This window comes from Syngnathus floridae, chromosome 19 (assembly GCF_059516105.1).
Source record: "Syngnathus floridae isolate MCC-2025c chromosome 19, RoL_Sflo_1.0, whole genome shotgun sequence".
NCBI classification, from domain to species: domain Eukaryota; kingdom Metazoa; phylum Chordata; class Actinopteri; order Syngnathiformes; family Syngnathidae; genus Syngnathus; species Syngnathus floridae.
The window spans coordinates 85,937-104,101 of record NC_142431.1 but is presented as its reverse complement, the minus strand read 5'-3'; the positions used below and the strand labels follow the sequence as shown (position 1 = coordinate 104,101).

The window sequence follows — 18,165 nt, the reverse complement described above, 5'->3', positions numbered from 1 at the left end:
GGCGCCCCCCAAAGGCCAAGAGGCACGCTACAGCCTGTTCAATGTTCCCGTTCCGTGACGTCACGCGGCCACTTTCCCAGGCTGGCTGCGGGACTGGGAGGCGACGAGGGCGGCTGCTATCACACTAAGGCCACGCAGCGGCTGGCTCGCCTCGCTCACCTGCACTTCCGGCCTCGCACTCGGAGGAGTTGGTCGGGAATTGACTCGGCCCGCCGGACGCCCGCAGGTGAGACCCAAACGAGCCGTCCGGAAAGCGAGCGACGTTGTTAGCTAACGCCGACGGCCGCGGACGCCGCCAGCCGGTTGGCCGGCCAAGCCGCCGACGTCCTCACGCGCTATTCAGCGTTGTTGCCTTTTTGCGGCGTCGCGTCGTAACACTGCTGCCATTATCGGCTCACGTCGCATTGTCTACTTTGTGACAAAGGTAACATTGTTCGCTCCATACCAGACCGCCTTCGAAAGCACGCGTATTTTCGCTCGAAGCTTGGTGCAAAGCGTCTTCTTAAAGCTAGCTGCCGTTCATTTGGGCCACATGTTCGGACAAATACGTGGCCCGTGTGCCATTCGACCACCCCGGCCGGCATGAATGAAACGAGGGGCTCGCTCGGGCGTCAACTCGCGCACTCCCAGGCGCTGCCATCGGCGCCGCCGTCCGAGTGGAGCTCGGCGCTCCGACGACATGGAGCCGGCCAGCCAGCCAGCCAGCCAGCCGTCTTCGGACCCATCGACTGCTACAAGGCAGGGTTCGGAATCCGGACAGGTCTTGTGACTTTGTACAAGGTTCTCTTGGATTGCGTGCTAATTAAGTGAAGTTCAAACTTAGTGGGTTTCTCTCGGCGGCGAGCCCCGGCGCTCCCCAAAGTTGGGAGGCGCGTGCGCGAGACAGCCTGCTTGCTGCGCGTGCACGTGTTGCACACGACACAAGTGGCTTGATTGGCACAGGAGACACGGATGAGCAAAATGACAGCAATAACGAAGAGATAGAAGAGTGGAATCAATCAAATACTCGAGTATAGATACGAGAGAAGGCAGTACAGCGAGAAAGTATCGGTGGATTGTGACTCGGCACCTGTGGCGAAGACGTCGGTTACGTGAGCGGTCGAATAAGTCTCGTGACTGGCGAGGGCCAAGGTGAGGCGGGAAGCCGATTGCTGTTTATGACAGACGCGATTGAGCGTCCGTTACCCCGTTAATGTTTAACGCGCTTTACGGGCCGTGCGGAGGATGACAAACCTTTTTAGCTCGACGAGGAATTGACCGCCGCGGGTGCGGTCACGACGTGCCCAAAGACAAGATACACGAGCGCAGGCCAAAGGTCGCGCGTGGCTCCACAAGATGGCCGACGTCGGCAACCCTTTCAACTTGCGCTGTAACAAGTAGAGTAGGTGGCGCCAAAGACAATGATGTCACACACGATGGCACGTGACCGATGTCGGGACTCGTATTCGAGAATGAACATGGGGCGGCTGTGAATGAATATGGGGCAGCTGTCACTGATCACTGCGCAAACGACATCGGCCCTCGGTGATGTCACAGAGCGGTGTCTGGCGAGTTGCGGGCGAGCTCAACCGTGGCCATTCCTCGGGCTGCCGGCCGACAGATAGGCGTCTGATTGGTTTGCCCTGAAGCTCGTGTGAGGCATTGCGCGCAGGAACAGGCCTGGGAAGGAAAGCTGAGCGTGTTGTTTTCCAGAATCGAGATGGAGGACGGCAAACCTGTGTGGGCGCCGCACCCGGCCGACGGCTTCCAGCTGGCGACCATCGTGGACATTGGCGCCGACAGCCTCACCCTGCAGCCCCTCAAGCGCGACGCCAAGGTCAGACTCGAGCGAGCGAGATCCGACAGCACGGCGTCTCACGTGCTGCGACCTTTGCGCAGACGTTGGTGGCTGCCGTCAGTCAAGTGTTCCCGGCCGAGGATGACGCGGACAAGCACGTGGAGGACAACTGTGAGTTGTCATCTCTGACGACCGGCGCCACCGCCGCTTTGAAGGTTGCGCTGAAGACGCCCGCCGCGTCCTCTTTCTCGCAGGTTCCTTGATGTACCTCAACGAAGCCACGCTGCTCAACAACGTGCGCGTCAGATACAGCAAAGACAAAATCTACGTGAGTTTGCCTTTGCAGCGCTGCTCTCGACTTCCCCGAGTGACTCAAAAGCTTTGCCTCGGTTGTGCTTGCGCTCAGACCTTCGTAGCCAACATCTTGATCGCCGTCAACCCGTACTACGACATCCCCAAGCTCTACTCGCCGGAGACCATCCAGCAGTACCGCGGACGCTCGCTGGGGACGCTCCCGCCGCACGTCTACGCCATCGGTGAGAGACGCCCCGGTCGGGCTCGGGCGCTCCCCGCTCACGCGCCTCCTCCGCTCCGTACGCAGCCGACAAGGCCTACAGGGACATGAGGGTTCTGAAGATGAGTCAGTCCATCATCGTCTCAGGAGAGTCCGGCGCCGGCAAGACGGAGAACACCAAGTTTGTGCTGAGGTGAGGTCCGAGGCGCGGCGGCCGCAAGCCTGGCGCCGCTGACGTGTCCTTGGCCTTCTCCCCACAGGTACCTGACCTCGTCGTACGGGACGGGCCAGGACATCGACGAGAGGATCGTGGAGGGTACGGCACAGCCGTTAGCCGCCTCCCTCCCTCCCTCCCTCCCTCCCTCCCTCCCTCCCTGTGACCGTGTGACTTTGCCTGTCCCGAGCAGCAAACCCCCTGTTGGAGGCCTTTGGCAACGCCAAGACCGTGCGCAACAACAACAGCAGCCGCTTTGGCAAGTTTGTGGAGATACACTTCAATGAAAAGGTACTTGTCACACTCTGACACCACACAGGTTTCCCCCATAAAAAAAAAAATATATATATATATATATATATATTTTTTTTTTTTTTCATAGAACGCGGTGGTGGGCGGCTTCGTGTCGCACTACCTTCTGGAGAAGTCTCGCATCTGCCGCCAGAGCGCCGAAGAGAGGAACTACCACATCTTCTACCGCCTGTGCGCCGGAGCGCCCGATGACATCCGGCTCAAGTTTCACCTCAGCTCGCCAGATACGTTCAGGGTAGGCCGCACGGCACCTCCCATAAATAATACGAAATTGTCAATACGCCGCAAGCGCGCACCCCTCCGTGCACCTCGCCGTCCCATCAGAGAAAAACAAATGGATCCGAGTTAATAAGCTGCCTGTGGAAAATATCATTCCTGAAAGAAATGCATCCTGAGCGTGCCCGCCCCTCCGTGTCTTTCAGTACCTGAACAGAGGGTGCACTCGCTTCTTTGCATCCAAGGAGACGGACAAGCAGATCCCGGACAACCGCAAAAGTTCAGAGGTAGCGTCCGCCGGACGGGAAGGTTTGGAGCGATGCGGCGCTCCCTCGGCTTAACACGTGTCCCTACGTCAGCACGTGAAGGCGGGCCCGCTGAAGGATCCCCTGCTGGATGACCACGGCGACTTCCAGCGCATGCTGGTGGCCATGAAGAAGATCGGCCTGGATGACGTGGAGAAATTGGACTTGTTCCGCGTGGTGGCCGGCGTGCTGCACCTAGGCAACGTTGACTTTGAGGAGGCGGGAAACACCTCGGGTGAGCGGGCGGGCGGGCGGGCGGGCGGGCGAGCGAGCGAGCGAGCCAGCGGGGAGGGCTACGCTGAGGGTCTACGCCGTACCCACACCATTGGCACTACTTTGAGCAACGGCGCCTGCCTGCGTGTCTGCGTGTCTCTCTCAGGCGGCTGCAGCATCAAGAAGCAGTCGGACCCACCGCTGCAACACTGCGCCGAGCTGCTGGGTCTGGACCAGCTGGAGCTGCGAGGGAGCCTCACCTCCAGGGTCATGCTCACCACAGCAGGGGGCGCCAAAGGAACCGTCATCAAGTAGGCCGCCTCCCAGCCACCCAGCGCCGGCACCCGGCCAGCGAGGGGCAACACTTTGATGCGCTTGGCAAACGTGTCGCTCGCTCAGGGTTCCTCTGAAAGTGGAGCAGGCCAACAACGCTCGCGACGCCTTGGCCAAGGCCGTGTACAGCCGGCTCTTTGACCACGTGGTCACCAGGGTCAACCGCTGCTTCCCCTTCCAGTCGTCGGCCAACTTCATCGGCGTCTTGGACATCGCCGGCTTCGGTGCGTGAAGGGAAGGCGTGAAGGGAATGCGCCCGGCAAGGCGCCCGGCAAGGCGCCCGGCAAGGCGCCCGGCAAGGCGCCCGGCAAGGCGCCCGGCAAGGCGCCCAGCGCCGTCTCGCCTCACCGCTGACCACTTTGGCCTCCCTGTTTGCACGCAGAGTACTTTGAGCACAACAGCTTCGAGCAGTTCTGCATCAACTACTGCAACGAGAAGCTGCAGCAGTTCTTCAACGAGCGCATCCTAAAAGAGGTCAGACCGTCGTCAGACCGTCGTTAGACCGTCGTCAGACCGTCGTCAGACCGTCGTCAGACCGTCGTCAGACCGTCGTCGATGTCACGCTCTAGCCAAACGTTTGAGCGCGCTTTTGTCAAGGCAACTAACTCCGGCGTCAACCCGCAGGAGCAAGAGCTGTACCAGAGGGAGGGGCTGGGCGTCAACGAGGTTCACTACGTGGACAACCAGGACTGCATCGGTACAGGGGAATTAAAGGAAGGAAAAAGCAAAGCAAAGCCGCCTCTTTGATGTGCGCCTGTGCTTTGCAGACCTGGTGGAGGCCAAGGTGCTGGGAATCCTGGACATCCTGGATGAGGAAAACCGACTCCCGCAGCCCAGCGACCAGCACTTTGCCGACACGGTGCACAACAAGCACAAGAACCACTTCCGCTTGACCGTACGCCCAAAAACATTTGGCTGGCCAGCCGCCACGCCCTTTGATTTGCGCCCCTTGTTTGCATCAGGTACCGCGAAAGTCGAAGCTGGCCGTCCACAGAAACGTGAGGGACGACGAAGGCTTCATCATCAGACACTTTGCAGGAGCCGTCTGCTACGAGACGGTGTGTGCGTGCCTGACTGCCTGCCTGCCTGCCTGCCTGCCTCCCTGCTTGCCTCCCTGCCTGCCTGCCTGCCTGCCTGCCTGGCTGGCGCCGCGCCCTGGAGCGAGTTGGCGTTTCCGGCCAGCTCACTTTGAATGTTGCTCCTCAGAACAAGTTTGTGGAGAAGAACAACGATGCTCTGCACACGTCGCTGGAATGTCTGCTGAGCGAATCCAGCGACCGATTCATCCGAGAACTCTTTGACAATGCCAACGACGCCAAGCAGAGGGCCGGGAAACTGGGATTCATCAGCGTGGGCAACAAGTTCAAGGTGAAGAATGGAGCCGGCTGCGTGGCGGCCTTCTTGGTTGCCGGCTGCGTGGCGGTGGCCTTCTCGGTCGCCCGCCGCTCAACTTGTGCCTTTGTTTCTATGCAGACTCAGCTGAACATTCTTCTGGACAAGCTGCGCAGTACGGTAAGTAGCGTTGAGCCCCCACCGGGTTGTCTTTGCCGTGCCCTGCCTTTTGTGTCTTTGCTATGACCTGTCTTTTGTGTGGCTCAGGGCTCCAGTTTCATCCGCTGCATCAAACCCAACTTGAAGATGATCAGTCACCAGTTTGAAGGCGCGCAGATCCTCTCCCAGCTGCAGTGCTCGGGTCAGTGGGGCAGGTCTGCTCATTCCAAAGGCTCGCCTCGCCGGTGCTATTTTCTCCACGTCCTCCTCCCCAGGTATGGTGTCCGTGCTGGACCTGATGCAGGGCGGCTTCCCCTCCAGGGCTCCTTTCCACGAACTCTACAACATGTACAAGAAGTACATGCCCCCCAAGCTGACCCGCCTGGACCCGCGCCTCTTCTGCAAGGTCTGTTTGAGGAACATCTTGCTGCCATCTTAGCATTTGCTGCAGCCGCTCAGGATTTTCTTCACGCACTGTGTGTGTGTGTGTGTGTGTGTGTGTGTGTGTGTGTGTGTGTGTGTGTGTGTGTGTGTGTGTGTGTGTATGTGTGTGTATGTGTTTGTGTTTGTCTGTTTGTCGCAGGCCTTGTTCAAAGCTTTGGGACTGAACGAGAAGGACTACAAGTTCGGCCTGACTCGAGTGTTCTTCCGACCCGGGAAGGTTGGCGGCGCCGGCCGCTCGTGCCGACGAGCGCCGAAGCTTCGTCTGGCTTTGACCTTTTCTTCTGGGCTTGTTTTAGTTTGCCGAGTTTGACCAGATCATGAAGTCGGACCCGGATCACCTGGCAGAGTTGGTGCGGCGTGTCAACACCTGGATCATCCACAGTCGCTGGAAGAAGGTGCAGTGGTGCGCGCTGTCCGTCATCAAGCGTAAGTAGCGTGTGCAAGCAACGTGTGCAAGTAGCGTGCGCAAGTAGCGTGCGCAAGTAGCGTGCGCAAGTAGCGTGCGCAAGTAGCGCCTGGAAGTAGCGTGCGCAAGTAGCGCCTGGAAGTAGCGTGCGCAAGTAGCGCCTGGAAGTAGCGTACGCAAGTAGCGTGCGTACGCGTCGCACGCTCACCGTTTGCTTCCCGTTGCCATAGTGGTAACAGTAGGTCAGTCACACCCGCTGCTTTCGACCTTCCCCTCATCCTCCTTGACCTCTTTCCCGACCCCCCCCCCCTTTGGTCAGCGTTGTCTTTGTCCTCACCTTCGGCCTTCTTAACATGACTCGGCCCTCTTGTCCTCGGGCCCCTCCTTTGTCCAAAGGTGCGGAGATAAGATAACGTGAGGCGAACTCTGGCTTTGTCTTCCTGCTCGGCGTGTCGTTTGACGTGTGCTGCCGTTGTGTGTTTGTGCGCAGTGAAGAATAAGCTGTTGTACCGGCGCCGCGCGTGCATCGTCATGCAAAAGACGGTGCGCATGTGGCTCTGCAAGAAGAAGCACAAACCACGGTGGGTGGGTGCACGCGCTCAGAGCGGCTGCCGTCTTCGTCCTCGTCCATCTCTCCGTTCATTCGGCCCCGCGCTCCGTTGGAGACGATCCATCTTCATCTTCCGTCTTTGCGTTGTTCTTCAACGGCCTCGACCTTTTTCCTACTTCTTCTTCTAACGCGCCCCTTTGCTTCAGGATCGACGGCCTGGTTAAGGTGCGCCATCTGAGGAAGAGGATGGAGCGCTTCAACGAAGTGGTGGCCGGACTCAAGGAGGGCAAGGAGGAGATGAGCGCTCAGGTTGAGCGGCTGGACGCCGACATCTGCGCCCTCATGCTCAAGATCAAGGTGGGTCCCTGAAACGGCCGGCCGGCCCGAGTCGGTGGGCGGGGCTCCGCCCGTCACCGTTGCGCTCGCTCGCTCGCTCACTCGCTCGCCGTCGCCAGGCCACAGAGATGCGGCGCGTGGACATCGAGCACGACTACCAGGCCCTGGTGGTGCGCTCGGAGCAGCTGCTCAGCGCCTTGCAGAACAAGAAGAAGGAGGAGGAAGAGCGGGAGCGTTTGCGCCGCATCCAGGAGGAGATGGAAAGGGAGAGGAAGAGGAGAGAGGAGGAAGAGCGCCGCCGCCAGGAGGAGGAAAACGAGAGACGCGCGTAAGTTACCGGAAGTTGACCAAAAGGGCCCAGAAGAAAAGCTCGCATTCCTTCTGCTGACAGCAAAGCCGAGATGGAGATGAAGAGGAAGCAGGAAGAGGAGGAGAGGAAGAGGAGAGAGGAGGAGCACAAGAGCCTGCAGGTGGGTATTCCCTCAGGCATCAAAGCCCCAGGTTACACACAAGGTCCTTTGGCCTCTACCCAGTTGCAAATGGAGCAGCAGCTGGAGGCGGATCGCGAGGAGGAAATCTCGCGCCAGGCGGTTCTGGAGCAGGAGAGGCGAGACCGAGAGTTGGCGCTGAGGATCGCGCAGAGCGAAGCTGAGCTCATTCCGGACGACTCGCAGAACGACGCCGCCCTCCGCAGGTGAAGGCGCCCCTCCCCGCCCTTCCGGCTCGGGCCTTTTTTAACGTCTGCTTGTTCTCCCCCCGGCAGCACCGAGTCGTCGCATTCGTCGTCTCCCGAACAAGCAGCGTAAGAACTTTGCACGCGGCCTTACGGCTGGCTCCCTTTAACCTGTGACCTTTGCATGCCGCCGAGCGGGACGGCGAGCGTCTTCCGATGGGACCGGAGGGTCACGTCACTTGCGCGTGTGTGACGCTGCTCCTGTTTTGTCTTTTCAGCCCTTCTGCTGGGCCCAAAGTGCCGAATTTGAGCATGTAGGTAACGCGCCCAAAACAAGCGGAAGGCAAAACCACAAACACCTCGCGCTCATTTTCTTGAATGATGATGATGATGATGATGATGAAATGTTGTAGGGAGGAGATGGCCAAGGAAATGAGCGAGCTTCTGGCGAGGTGCGTGCAAGCGTCTTTCGGCTGCTCTCGCGCCGTGGCTCCGGCCATTTTCAGATCTGCTCCAACCTTTCCGTTGATTGACTAGCTTTGTCATCAATCAGCTTCTTTGATTTTGAACGGTGATGGTGGAGGTTGCCCAAAACAGGAAGTGACTTGTGTTGACTCTCTCCCATGTGAAGTTGCTCCCGCCGCCGCCGCCGCCGTCGTCTTTCTCTTCCTCTCTCACAGTTTTGACTCGCCAACCAATAGTTTAGCGTGTCGAGGTGTCCCTTTTCCGCTGACGTCCTGCCCACCCCCACCCCCCTCTCTCTTTGTCTCCTCGTCATCAGAGGTCCTCAGGTTCAGGCCAGCAAAGCGGCCGGCGCCGCCAACGGCAAATACCAACTCAGCAAGTGGAAGTACGCCGAGCTCAGGGACGCCATCAACACATCCTGCGGTGAGACCAGGGGAGGGGAGGGGCTTATATGCGCGGCGTGCCCGCGAGCTGCTGAAACATGCGCGTGTTCCGTAGACATCGAGCTGCTGGCGGCGTGCCGTGAGGAATTCCACCGCCGGCTGAAGGTCTACCACGCCTGGAAGTCCAAGAACAAAAAGAGGAACGCCGACACGGAGCAGCGGGCGCCCAAATCTGTCACCGACTACGGTACCCTCAGCTTACGCGGCTTCCGTGTGCGCCTCACGTTTCCTCGCCTTAAAGTCCGGCACGTCCATTTGGAGTTCTGCCAACTCTGAGCGTAGTGCCTGTGCTCGTTGGCACACGTAACGGCGTCTTTACTTTCAGGTGGCGCGCCGTCTGTGATAAAAGGTCGGAAGTGTAAGTTTGCTTGAGTATTTTGCGCGTTGGACGACTAACTGCCCTCCCCCCCCTCTCACACACACACTGACCCCGCCCCCTCATGGTGTCTGCTCCCGTTGCGCGACTGGGGTTGTCGTCATTACGGCTTCTCTTCAGGATGGGGGAGGTAGAGGGGGTTCCCAGGGCGTCTTGCTTAAGTGCCAGTGGACTGGTACCAGTCAGCGTGAGCAGGACAATGCCGTCGCGGCGGCTGTGTTGGGAATCTGCTTGCACAAAAGGCGGGGTGGGGTGGCCGCCGCGTCCTCCCTCGGCACCCCACCGTATGTCACCGCATGGTAGCCGCTTGACAGACTTGCGCAGACGCTGGCAGATCACGGATTCCCAACACAGCCCGGACGTCGCCGGCCGACGGGCGAAAAGCTGCCGGCGCTCGCTGATGCGTGTACCCCCACCCCCCGCCTTTGCAGCCCAGCGGAACCCGGCCCCCTCTGTGCCGGCCCGCCAGTATGAGGTGTCTCCGGACCGGCAGCAGCGTTTCTTCCGCATTCCGTTCATCCGGCCGGGCGACCGGTACAAAGACCCGCAGGGCAAGAAGAAGGGCTGGTGGTACGCCCACTTTGACGGGCCCTGGATCGCCCGGCAGATGGAGCTGCACCCCGACAAGCACCCCATCCTGCTGGTGGCCGGTGAGCGAGCGAGCGAGCGAGCGAGGGCCCTGGTGGATTCCCAGAGGATGTCACACTCGGGCCCTTCTTTTGGCTCTTAGGCAAAGACGACATGGAGATGTGCGAGCTGAGTCTGGACGAGACGGGGCTGTCCCGCAAAAGGGGTGCCGAGATCCTGCCCCGCCAGTTTGAGGAGATCTGGGAGCGCTGCGGCGGCGTCCAGTACCTGCGCAGCGCCATCCAGAACCGGCAGGCACGGCCCACCTACGCCACGGCCATGCTGCAGGCCACCTTCAAGTGAAGCCAGGCCAGTTCATCGGCTTTTTTTTTGCTTTTGTTTTTTGCCTTCCCGCAAGGCCTCACCTCACTCGTCAACGCCCTCCCTCCCGGCGAGCGTTTGGAACAGCGCGCCGCTTTTCCCGCCGCCTCCTTCTTGTTTTCTTGCCGTGCGATTAATGAAGCCAAACGCAGACGCTGATGGATTAATTGCGCCTAACGACCACGCCTGCAAATGTGAACTAATGACCAATAATGACCAATCATGTTGTTTTCCCTTTTGACATTGGTACGCCGATGCTATCCGCTAACAGCTAGCCGACCGACCGACCGGCGAGCTTTTGCCAATGCCGTTGAAAGACCAATCAAGCTTTGATTTTGTCAGCCGTCTTTGAACTGGAATCTAGCTACCGCACTGGATCTTTTTCTATGACTTTTTTTTGTGGGTGGGGAGGGGCAACGTTAGCAATAAAAGCGCCCAAGAAGCCCCGCGTGTCGTTCAATTTCAAGGGGGTGCTCCGCCTGATCCCAACACCTCGCTCAAAAATGGCCCCTGGGTTTTTTTGTTTGTTTTTTTTCCTGTCACACGTCTGTCCTCTACAGCAGTCAATAAAGGCACTGGGGCGTCACCTTATTCAAGCCGTCTCCCGTGAGTCTTTAAACTTGCTGTCTCCTGAACCCGTCCGTCCGTCCGTCTGTGAATGAGTGTCCAAACGCGATCCTTTGTGCGTGTGTCTCAGCACTCTGTCAACGTGGGTCTCAAACCTATTTTAGAATGAATCTGAATGTGTGCTTGCAATTTGATGGAAGCGAGACAAAAAGACGGAGCATTTTTCTTGTCAAAGTTGAACAAGAAGCACAAAGAAGCAACAGAAGAAGGACAAAGCGTAGCTTCTTCCCTTTCCTGCTCCGAGGTGAGTTTTCCGAGGCGATCACCTTGGTCGGCGGCAGCCGGAGCGCCATTTTACTTTTTGCAATATTTGCAGGCGGCCGGCCTCGTCTCGTCTCGTCTCGTCTCGTCTCGTCTCGCCTCGCCTGGCCTCGTCTCGCCGGGGAAGGAATGAAGGAAACCTTGATTGAAAGCAACTGCGAGTCCCTGCGGGAGACGACACGTTTCTCGTTGGAATCTCAAGACCAAGCGCCTTCTAAATGAAACGCAAAGTCTGAGCTCACCTGCCGTCACGGGATCAGAACTTCCTGGAAGATTTGGACCTGAGCAATGACACGAAGAACAGGAGCTCCGTCTCGGACGTTTGTACGGTCAGCGCATCGATCGGCGCGCCGCAACTCGGAAGCGCTTTCTCGCCGCTTCATTCGGGACAACATCACCTGCACACGGCTCCGTGTCCGGGTTCCACGTGACACTCGGCGGCGTCTCCGCATCGTCCGGGCCGAAGCTCGCAGACGCTCCGACACGGAAGGCCGTCCACGGACAGGAAGCCCGGCCGGCACTGGCACCGGGCCTCTCGGGACCTCGCCCCGCTCCACGGCTCCAGCACGCAGCGAGAATGGCCCCCGCAGCTCAGGAACTTGCAAGGGTCGGCCCGGTCCGCTACGGAGACCGGTCACGTGGCCAGGTTAGCGTCCCTCGTTTGGACTTGGCTTCAGATTGACAATGTCCCGAATGGCGCCTCCCAGCTCGGAGCGCTCACCTGGCTCGACGTCCACCGAGCCGCTGTCGATGTGGATGTGCAGGTGCGCCGCAGCCGTGGAGCAGAACTCGCGCAGGACGCACTGGACCGCCTCGGTGATGTTGTATGGCACCGACTTGGCCAACTTCATTCTGCTGTTGACGACCACGCTGCCTTTGCGGAAGTTGAGGATCTCCAAGTTGCGGAAGCCTGTCAGGTTGGCCTGCAAGTAGGGCAGCAGCTTTTTTTTTTTTTTTTTTTTTGCAGGGGCCAAGCCGGCAGCATTGGTGGGGCCGCACGAAGAACAAAGGGAATACACACAAAGGTCATCAGTCAAATCGTGTCCTTTTGCACGCACGCACGCACGCACGCAGACTCATTGTCCTTTTCCTCACCACATTCAGGAAGGTGTTCTCCAAGGACCTGTACTCGGGCGACGTCTTGTTGAAGAGGTCCTCGGAGAAGTCAAAGTTGGTGACGCGCAGGCTGAAGAAGACCACCAGCTCGCGGCCGTGAGGAGCCGTCGTCACGGTGGCCGTGGTCAGGTATGCGACGGCGGGCACCGCCGTGGCGCTGTCAAAAAAGCCGCTCCCTTCTTCCGCCGGGTCCTCGGTGGTGAGCGCTCTGCTCGTCTGCCCCGCAGATCCCTTCGTGTCCTCCTCCATGACGATGACGGCGCTTTGCTGGTGAGCTTGCGCCACCTCAAAGAGTCCAAAGTCCACAGTTGGGCCGCGAGGAGCAGAGGTGCTAGCGTAGGTCTCGACCGATTCCCCAGAGTTGGCGTCTGATGGCTCCTCAGAGAGCAAGTTGTCAGCGGTCGGACGTTGGCTTTCGTGCTCTTCTTCGCCGTCAGATGGGAGCGATATTTGAAGCCATTTGCTGGTGCCGGGCTCCGGGACGGCTTCTAAAATGGAAAGTGACGGAGGAGCGCCGGTTTCCTCGTCTTCATCCTTTGTTTCTGCCGGTGCTTCCGTCGCCCCTGCTCGGAGCGCTTTTGTTGCATTGTCACTTTGTTCCGAGTACAAAATAGCTCCCATCTCGGCTTCCGGGGGATGGAGTCCCTCTGCGGTGGGTTGCCGAGCTCCCGCTGCTGTTTGCCAGTGTGCCCTTTCATTCCCTCCTGACTCTGGTTGCGACGGAGACGCCGGAGGACGGTCCACCGCCGCCGGCCCCTCGGTAAGCGCCTCTTCTTCAATTGCTATTTGCTCCTCAAGCGTTGTGAAACCCGTCGGAGGCGCTTCCTCTGAAGCGACAGTGGCGGTGCTTTCCGCCGGTGCGGCCGTGCTTTCCGCCGGTGCGGTGGGCAATGGGCCAGCCCAGCTCTCCTTGGCCACGCTTTGCGCTTCTTCCGGAACAGTGGTGGCAACAAGACCCCAGTCCAAAAGTCCCTCACCGGCTGAAGACGGGATCAGTGACACGCCGGCGGTCAGGTCCAGGTCAGCCGTCGTCGGAGGGCTCGCCGTGTAGTGCCGGACAAGTTCTCCAGTTTCAGTGTTCCGGAAAGTCTCCGTTTGATGAGAAATGATCAACTCTTCTTCTTCGCCGGATGGCTCTAGTGCGTTTGGCTCAAACCTCAGGTCCTCCCCCTCCTCATCATCATCCTCCTCCTCCTCCTCGGTGGGGTCCGGGAGCGTGACCAGAGCGTTGTCCTTCTCCACGGCGGGGAGGGGCAAGACCAGACCGAGTTGTTCCACCTCCGGGTCAGCCAGGAAGACTTCAAAGTGGTTGCGGGAGTCGGGTTCCCTGACCTGAGAAGACGTGACACTCGTCAGTCATCCATCGTCTCTCCTTCCTTCCTTCCTTCCTTCCTTCCTTCCTTCCTTCCTTGCTCGACGTGTGCGAGTACCTCCGTGTCAGCTTCCTGGGTCGGCCGTGTAGGGACGCCCTCTGCCGCCATCAAACAAACAAGCAAGCAATCACTCACAGTTGTCCACTTGACTCGATGGACATGGAGTGCGAGCCCACCGTACCTGGGTCAAAGATCAAGGATTCCAGATCGACCGGAAGGGACGCCTCCTCGTGCAAAGCTCTTCTCACCGCCTCCCTCAATTTGGAGTTTGCCGCATCGGACGACGCCTCGCCTGGCAAAGCCGTTTCAAAGAGCAGGGAATAGAGGACCGTGATTCCGCCAACACTGAAGAAGAAGAAGGACAAGAAGCACTTTGGCAGACAACAGACTGTGTGCGTGGAGGGGGGGGGGCACTCGGAAAGTCCTTACCTATCAGCTCGCTGCGTCTCACTTGCGTTGGGAGCAAACAATGGCAAAGGTATCAAAGGGACGTTTTAGCACCTGACCCAGTGGGCCGGGTCAAGCCGCGCCTACCTGATTCGCAGCACAAGGATGCTTTTAAAGCCCGGAAGCTTGTCAAAAACATGCTGCATCTGTGGAAGAAACACAGCGATGTTGAGCAGCGGCTCGGCTCACCTCGGCTCGTGACATGTGGCAGAGCATCATTGACTGCCTCCCTCCCTCCCTCCCTCCCTCCCTCCCTCCCTCCCTCCCTCCCTCCCTCCCTCCCTCCCTCCGTCAATCCCTGGCTGTGACATAATCGCCTTTGGAAGGTAGTTGCGTAACTTCCTGCTGCGAATGGACCCGATCCGCTCCGAGCGCAGCTTTCCCAACAAAGTGGCTGGCTGCGCCATTCGATGAGATTGCGTGGCGCCAACAGAGACGCACGCTTCCCAGGGCCAAACATGGGCCAAATTGCAACATCTCGCACACATCCTCAGAATGGGTTACGCAGGTTCTGGAGAAGCCACCTGGTCCTGCAGGTGGTGAGCCAGGTCAATATACTGGGGAGAGTCCGGGTCATCCAGCAGTTCCCGGTATCCCGGATCCACCAGGTCGATGGCGAAATCCAGCCTCTGCTCCGCCGGACTCTCAGGGACGGCATTAGGAAGGTCCGAGTCCTTTAATGAGAGGGACGAGACAATTGGATCTGGCCTTTGGAAAGCTTTAGTTTTATTTTTTTGGCCCAAATACTAAATGCAGGCCAAATAGTACCTCCTCTCCATCCACTGTGGTGGTCCTCTGAGAGTGCGGAGAGGACGTTGCCCCCTTGAGGAGGGCGCTGACGGTGGTCGCCACTTGAAGAGGAAAGAACACGGCTGGGTCAGCACGACGTCAGCTGTTGGTAGTCAACTTTTATTTTTTTTACCCCCCCTTCTTCCTACCCGGCGTGTCGGAAGCCACGGGAGTCGGCAAACCTCTGGGAATAGAAATGACAAGTGGATGACGGCGTGCTAGGCAAAAGTCAGTGGGGAGGAGAAAGGACACGGGCGGGCGGGCGAGCGGGTGGCCGCCTACCGTGATTGTGGACGCTCGTTTCGGAGGCGCCGCATCCTCTGCACACAAATGCAACAAATAGGCTGGCTGAGTCTCCCAAAAGTGTGGAGAGTTTGCCGCTTTGCTCCCTCACAGCTCACTCAATCAGCATTTTTGTACCGCAATCAACTTTGAATACGCTTTTTTTTTGTTTACCCTGTGGATCAGGTCCAGGTGCTCCTCAGAGTTGCCAAAGCTTCGGGCCATGTCGGCGATGCCGAGCGGCTCCCGCTGACAGGTGTGAAGCCATCGCTGGTACTCGGAGGTGGCGGGAATCCTGTCCAAGAAGATCCTGTACGCCTCCCACACGGCCTCCTGGCACACTAGCACGCAAAAGAAAGAAGCTGCCATCAACCGGGAGCGAGAGAGGGACCGGGAGCGAGCGAGCGAGCGACTGGGAGCGAGCGACCGTGCCGACTGGCGCACCTCGCAGCTGGTAGTATGCCTGATGAGTGGCCAGAACCTCGGCCACGCTCTCTTGAGGACAGATCCTCACGCCCGAGTGCAGGAAAAGCGACCTCTTGGATCGTCCTCCGGCGAGTTTCAGGTTTGTCGGCGGCCACGGCGAGACTGCCTCCTCCTTAGGGCTCAAGTCCGGCGGGGCGCTCCCGCCTACATGGGAGAACAAGACGGAGGGAGGCCTACGATGGCGGGAGCGGCGAGTCCCGCTTCGCAGCAGCAGCAGCGTGGCGCATATCGCATGTCCGCTTGTCTTTGGGATTTACTTACACAATCCTAATGAGCTTCCCGAGTCGTCGCGTTCTCCGCAAATACAAAAGCAGCCGACTCACCTTGGACCCGCCAGGCGACAAACAGCAGCAGACCCAAGGCCCCCAACATTGTGGAAAAAAAGTGAAATAATCAGTCGGCACGAGGTGGACAGCCAGACGCTCGGCTGGGCTGGGCTGGGCTGGGCTGGGCTGGGCTGGGCTGGACGGGCGTCCGCGGAAGCTTCCAGAGGAGTTGTGGCATCGGCCGGCGGCGGCGGCAGAGGGAAAAGTGGCGTCGGCTCCGCCCAAAGGAATTGAGGGACAGCCGTGAGGTTAAAAGAGTAGACTCTGTTTTGGGAATAATCTGTTTATCTGCTGCTCAGACGTAATCCTGCTTCACCATCCTGTTAGTGGATTTCAGCCACCTTGCGACGCTCTCACTCGACACGCCGCAAAATGGTCCCCGCGATCCCCATGACGTCACCCTCCCCGCTGCGACACGACTGCTCTTCTCATTCCCCACAATTGCAGCAACGTACTTTAACGTGGGGAGAGAACAGCAGGACTTTCACTGCAACTTTTTCAACGCCCCCGAATCTTCCTGCGACATTCCGGCCTGCGTATGCAACATGTGCAAATCAGCACCACGCACAAAGTCCCAAGTACATGCCGTGGTTCTACTTGACCTTTTAGTCACAATTAATAGTCCAAGTAATAACCCGTGCAAACGTCATACGTTGTTTAGACAACAGTTGTCGTTCAGTGTCGCGCTATTTTGGTACTCTGTGTGTAAATGTGTATGTGTGCGTGTGTTTGCGTCGCGACAAAAATACAGACGCCAATAATCCCCTTAATTTTCTCTCTTTAAGCTGAAGACGAAGAGTAATGGGCGGGCCCGCGCCGTCTGGGCTGCACAAACATTCATTCCTGTTTGGACAACAACAACAAGGACAACACAAAGTGTTGTCTAAGCGACAGCATAGGTACTTCCTCACACACACACGCACACACACACACACACACACACACACGTGCACTTCGATGAGTCTGTCAGAAGGCAATTTCCTGTCTGTCAAAAAGCTTTTTTTTCTTTCTTTCATGGTGTCCCCCCCAAAACGTCTCTGAGGCAACACTCGTGTTGTGTGTATCCAGGGCATTGGCCCTGATTTTAGCCCGGTAATTTGAAATGCTCAGGGCCCTCCCTGGCATGCGTGTGTGCGCGTGTGCCCGCCATCGATGGCTTCCTGCCGTGCAGCCCGGACCCAAATGCAAACCAATGAGCGCTGACTCCGTGCGTGTGTGTGTGTGTGTGTGTGTGTGTGTGTGTGTGTGTGTGTGTATATGTATAATATAATTAATATCCCATCTTTAAATGCCTTTCATATCAAACTGTCAACCTATTCACGATATGAAATATGAATCGATAGTGCCTATCTATTTTTTCCTTTTAAAGCACAGGTGTCAAACTCAAGGCCCGGGGGCCAGATACGGTCCACCACATCGTTTGATGTGGCCCGCGAAGATTGATTGTGGATCTAATTCGTGTGTCATTACTAGAATTGCAAATTGTCTTCACTTTCAATTATATCTTTTTTTTTTTTTTTTTTGAAATATTTGACCAGTTTTTACTCGTCTGATTTGAAAACGAGTTATTTGTCAGTTTGTTTGATAGCTTTTACTGTAAATAATGTGACGTGCTCATATATTGATTTGGGTTGACAGTCATAATGGCCCTCCGAAAGAAGCTTTGACTATAATGTGGCCCGCGAAAAAAATGAGTTTGACACCCCTGCTTTCAAGTGCTTGGTTGTCGGTAACGATTTGTCTCCGAGTTGTGTGATCAATAAAGTATCAGGAAAAAAATGGTGGTCAGCGACGTGACGTCATTCACCTGCTTGATGGCGCCACCTGTTCAGTTGACTTGAAACGCTTCCGTTTTATTTTCACGACACGACACGACACGTCGATGTTTCAAGATGCAGTCCGGCACTTGAGCAAAGAGCACAACGAACACGACTATTTGTGTTTAATGTGAAGAAGAAGAAAGAAGAAGAGGAAGAGGAAGAAGAAAAAGAAAATCAGCCTACGGATGTGAGCGACAGTTAGCTGGTCGAATGGAGGGACACAGAAGACGCCTGGAAGGTCATTTCAAACATCCATTCATTTCCATTTCTTGTGACAAAATCACAAGGACTTAGCAAGCAAGCAACCTGACGCTATTTGGCCATCTCCAACCTTATTACGTGTACGTGCGTGGAACTTAATTGACATGGACCGCATCAGTGATGTGAAGATACACCATTTGTGTTTGTTGGAGTAGTATGCGAGTTTCACGTTTTCGTACTTTTTTTCATCTCAGTTTCAAAGCTGGCCAAGTACAGGAACAGACTAAATAGAGTAATGATGTTAATAGTCATCATTCATTTGGTCATTCCAGTCGGCATTGAATAGTTTGAACACTACGATATTACCTTTGCAATTTCAACTGAAAGTATTCGTATGCCTCCTTTCCATAATTTCGTGTAC

At 57.3% G+C, this 18,165-nt stretch overlaps 3 protein-coding genes and 1 long non-coding RNA gene across 10 annotated transcripts in view; 3 read left to right on the top strand and 1 right to left on the bottom strand.

Moving 5' to 3' along the window:
* The first annotated feature begins 56 nt into the window (after window positions 1-56).
* Window positions 57-10,607, top strand: LOC148381248 (unconventional myosin-VI-like). Of its 6 annotated transcripts, XM_088361818.1 has the most exons (36): window positions 57-226; window positions 1,693-1,816; window positions 1,879-1,948; window positions 2,032-2,105; window positions 2,184-2,313; window positions 2,379-2,484; window positions 2,552-2,607; window positions 2,699-2,796; window positions 2,888-3,052; window positions 3,240-3,320; window positions 3,393-3,573; window positions 3,718-3,862; window positions 3,951-4,108; window positions 4,267-4,358; window positions 4,509-4,581; window positions 4,652-4,779; window positions 4,847-4,942; window positions 5,091-5,252; window positions 5,358-5,396; window positions 5,484-5,577; window positions 5,651-5,781; window positions 5,959-6,036; window positions 6,116-6,245; window positions 6,716-6,806; window positions 6,982-7,132; window positions 7,231-7,439; window positions 7,503-7,581; window positions 7,645-7,805; window positions 7,875-7,913; window positions 8,063-8,098; window positions 8,198-8,236; window positions 8,566-8,672; window positions 8,748-8,879; window positions 9,018-9,050; window positions 9,500-9,718; window positions 9,799-10,607. In XM_088361818.1, exons 2-36 carry the CDS (start codon window positions 1,700-1,702, stop codon window positions 9,996-9,998), a joined length of 3,900 nt encoding a protein of 1,299 aa, XP_088217944.1. In that variant the 5' UTR covers window positions 57-226; window positions 1,693-1,699; the 3' UTR covers window positions 9,999-10,607. The 6 variants fall into 6 exon arrangements, with proteins under 6 accessions (XP_088217944.1, XP_088217939.1, XP_088217943.1 ...); XM_088361813.1 differs by lacking the exon at window positions 9,018-9,050; XM_088361814.1 differs by lacking the exons at window positions 57-226; window positions 9,018-9,050 and adding an exon at window positions 275-424.
* A 187-nt stretch (window positions 10,608-10,794) lies between these two features.
* Window positions 10,795-17,516, bottom strand: LOC148381246 (interphotoreceptor matrix proteoglycan 1-like). Of its 2 annotated transcripts, XM_088361840.1 has the most exons (16): window positions 15,721-17,516; window positions 15,356-15,541; window positions 15,086-15,252; window positions 14,912-14,949; window positions 14,779-14,813; window positions 14,609-14,691; window positions 14,365-14,514; window positions 13,928-13,986; window positions 13,823-13,843; window positions 13,575-13,738; window positions 13,451-13,491; window positions 12,000-13,352; window positions 11,626-11,845; window positions 11,303-11,525; window positions 11,147-11,185; window positions 10,795-11,069 (listed from the first exon to the last, which is right to left on the bottom strand). In XM_088361840.1, the coding sequence occupies exons 1-15, from the start codon at window positions 15,767-15,769 to the stop codon at window positions 11,161-11,163; spliced, it is 2,814 nt and encodes a 937-aa protein (XP_088217966.1). In that variant the 5' UTR covers window positions 15,770-17,516; the 3' UTR covers window positions 10,795-11,069; window positions 11,147-11,160. The 2 variants fall into 2 exon arrangements, with proteins under 2 accessions (XP_088217966.1, XP_088217967.1); XM_088361841.1 differs by having other exon boundaries at window positions 11,147-11,525.
* LOC148381247 (uncharacterized) lies at window positions 11,578-16,503 on the top strand. The gene is made up of 3 exons (XR_015854383.1): window positions 11,578-11,929; window positions 12,009-12,149; window positions 12,248-16,503. It is a non-coding gene; the product is annotated as an uncharacterized LOC148381247 (long non-coding RNA).
* LOC148381245 (uncharacterized) overlaps window positions 17,516-18,165 on the top strand; it is a 2,743-nt gene continuing 2,093 nt past the window's right edge. The window contains exon 1 of the mRNA XM_088361964.1: window positions 17,516-17,781. Within this exon, the coding sequence (XP_088218090.1) occupies window positions 17,754-17,781 (28 nt within the window). The 5' untranslated portion in view covers window positions 17,516-17,753. The remainder of the gene's footprint in view (window positions 17,782-18,165) is intronic.

What these genes read in the sequence shown, in the direction of transcription:
- LOC148381248 (XM_088361818.1), top strand. Translation starts at nt 1,700, where the DNA reads ATGGAGGACGGCAAACCTGTGTGGGCGCCGCACCCGGCCGACGGCTTC. An exon ending in CAAGCACGTGGAGGACAACT is followed by an intron (nt 1,949 to 2,031) that starts GTGAGTTGTCAT and finishes TCTTTCTCGCAG; the next exon opens with GTTCCTTGATGTACCTCAAC. An exon ending in CGACGAGAGGATCGTGGAGG is followed by an intron (nt 2,608 to 2,698) that starts GTACGGCACAGC and finishes TGTCCCGAGCAG; the next exon opens with CAAACCCCCTGTTGGAGGCC.
- LOC148381246 (XM_088361840.1), bottom strand. Translation starts at nt 15,769, where the DNA reads ATGTTGGGGGCCTTGGGTCTGCTGCTGTTTGTCGCCTGGCGGGTCCAA. An exon ending in TGTCGCCTGGCGGGTCCAAG is followed by an intron (nt 15,542 to 15,720) that starts GTGAGTCGGCTG and finishes TCTCCCATGTAG; the next exon opens with GCGGGAGCGCCCCGCCGGAC. An exon ending in ACCTGGACCTGATCCACAGG is followed by an intron (nt 14,950 to 15,085) that starts GTAAACAAAAAA and finishes ATTTGTGTGCAG; the next exon opens with AGGATGCGGCGCCTCCGAAA.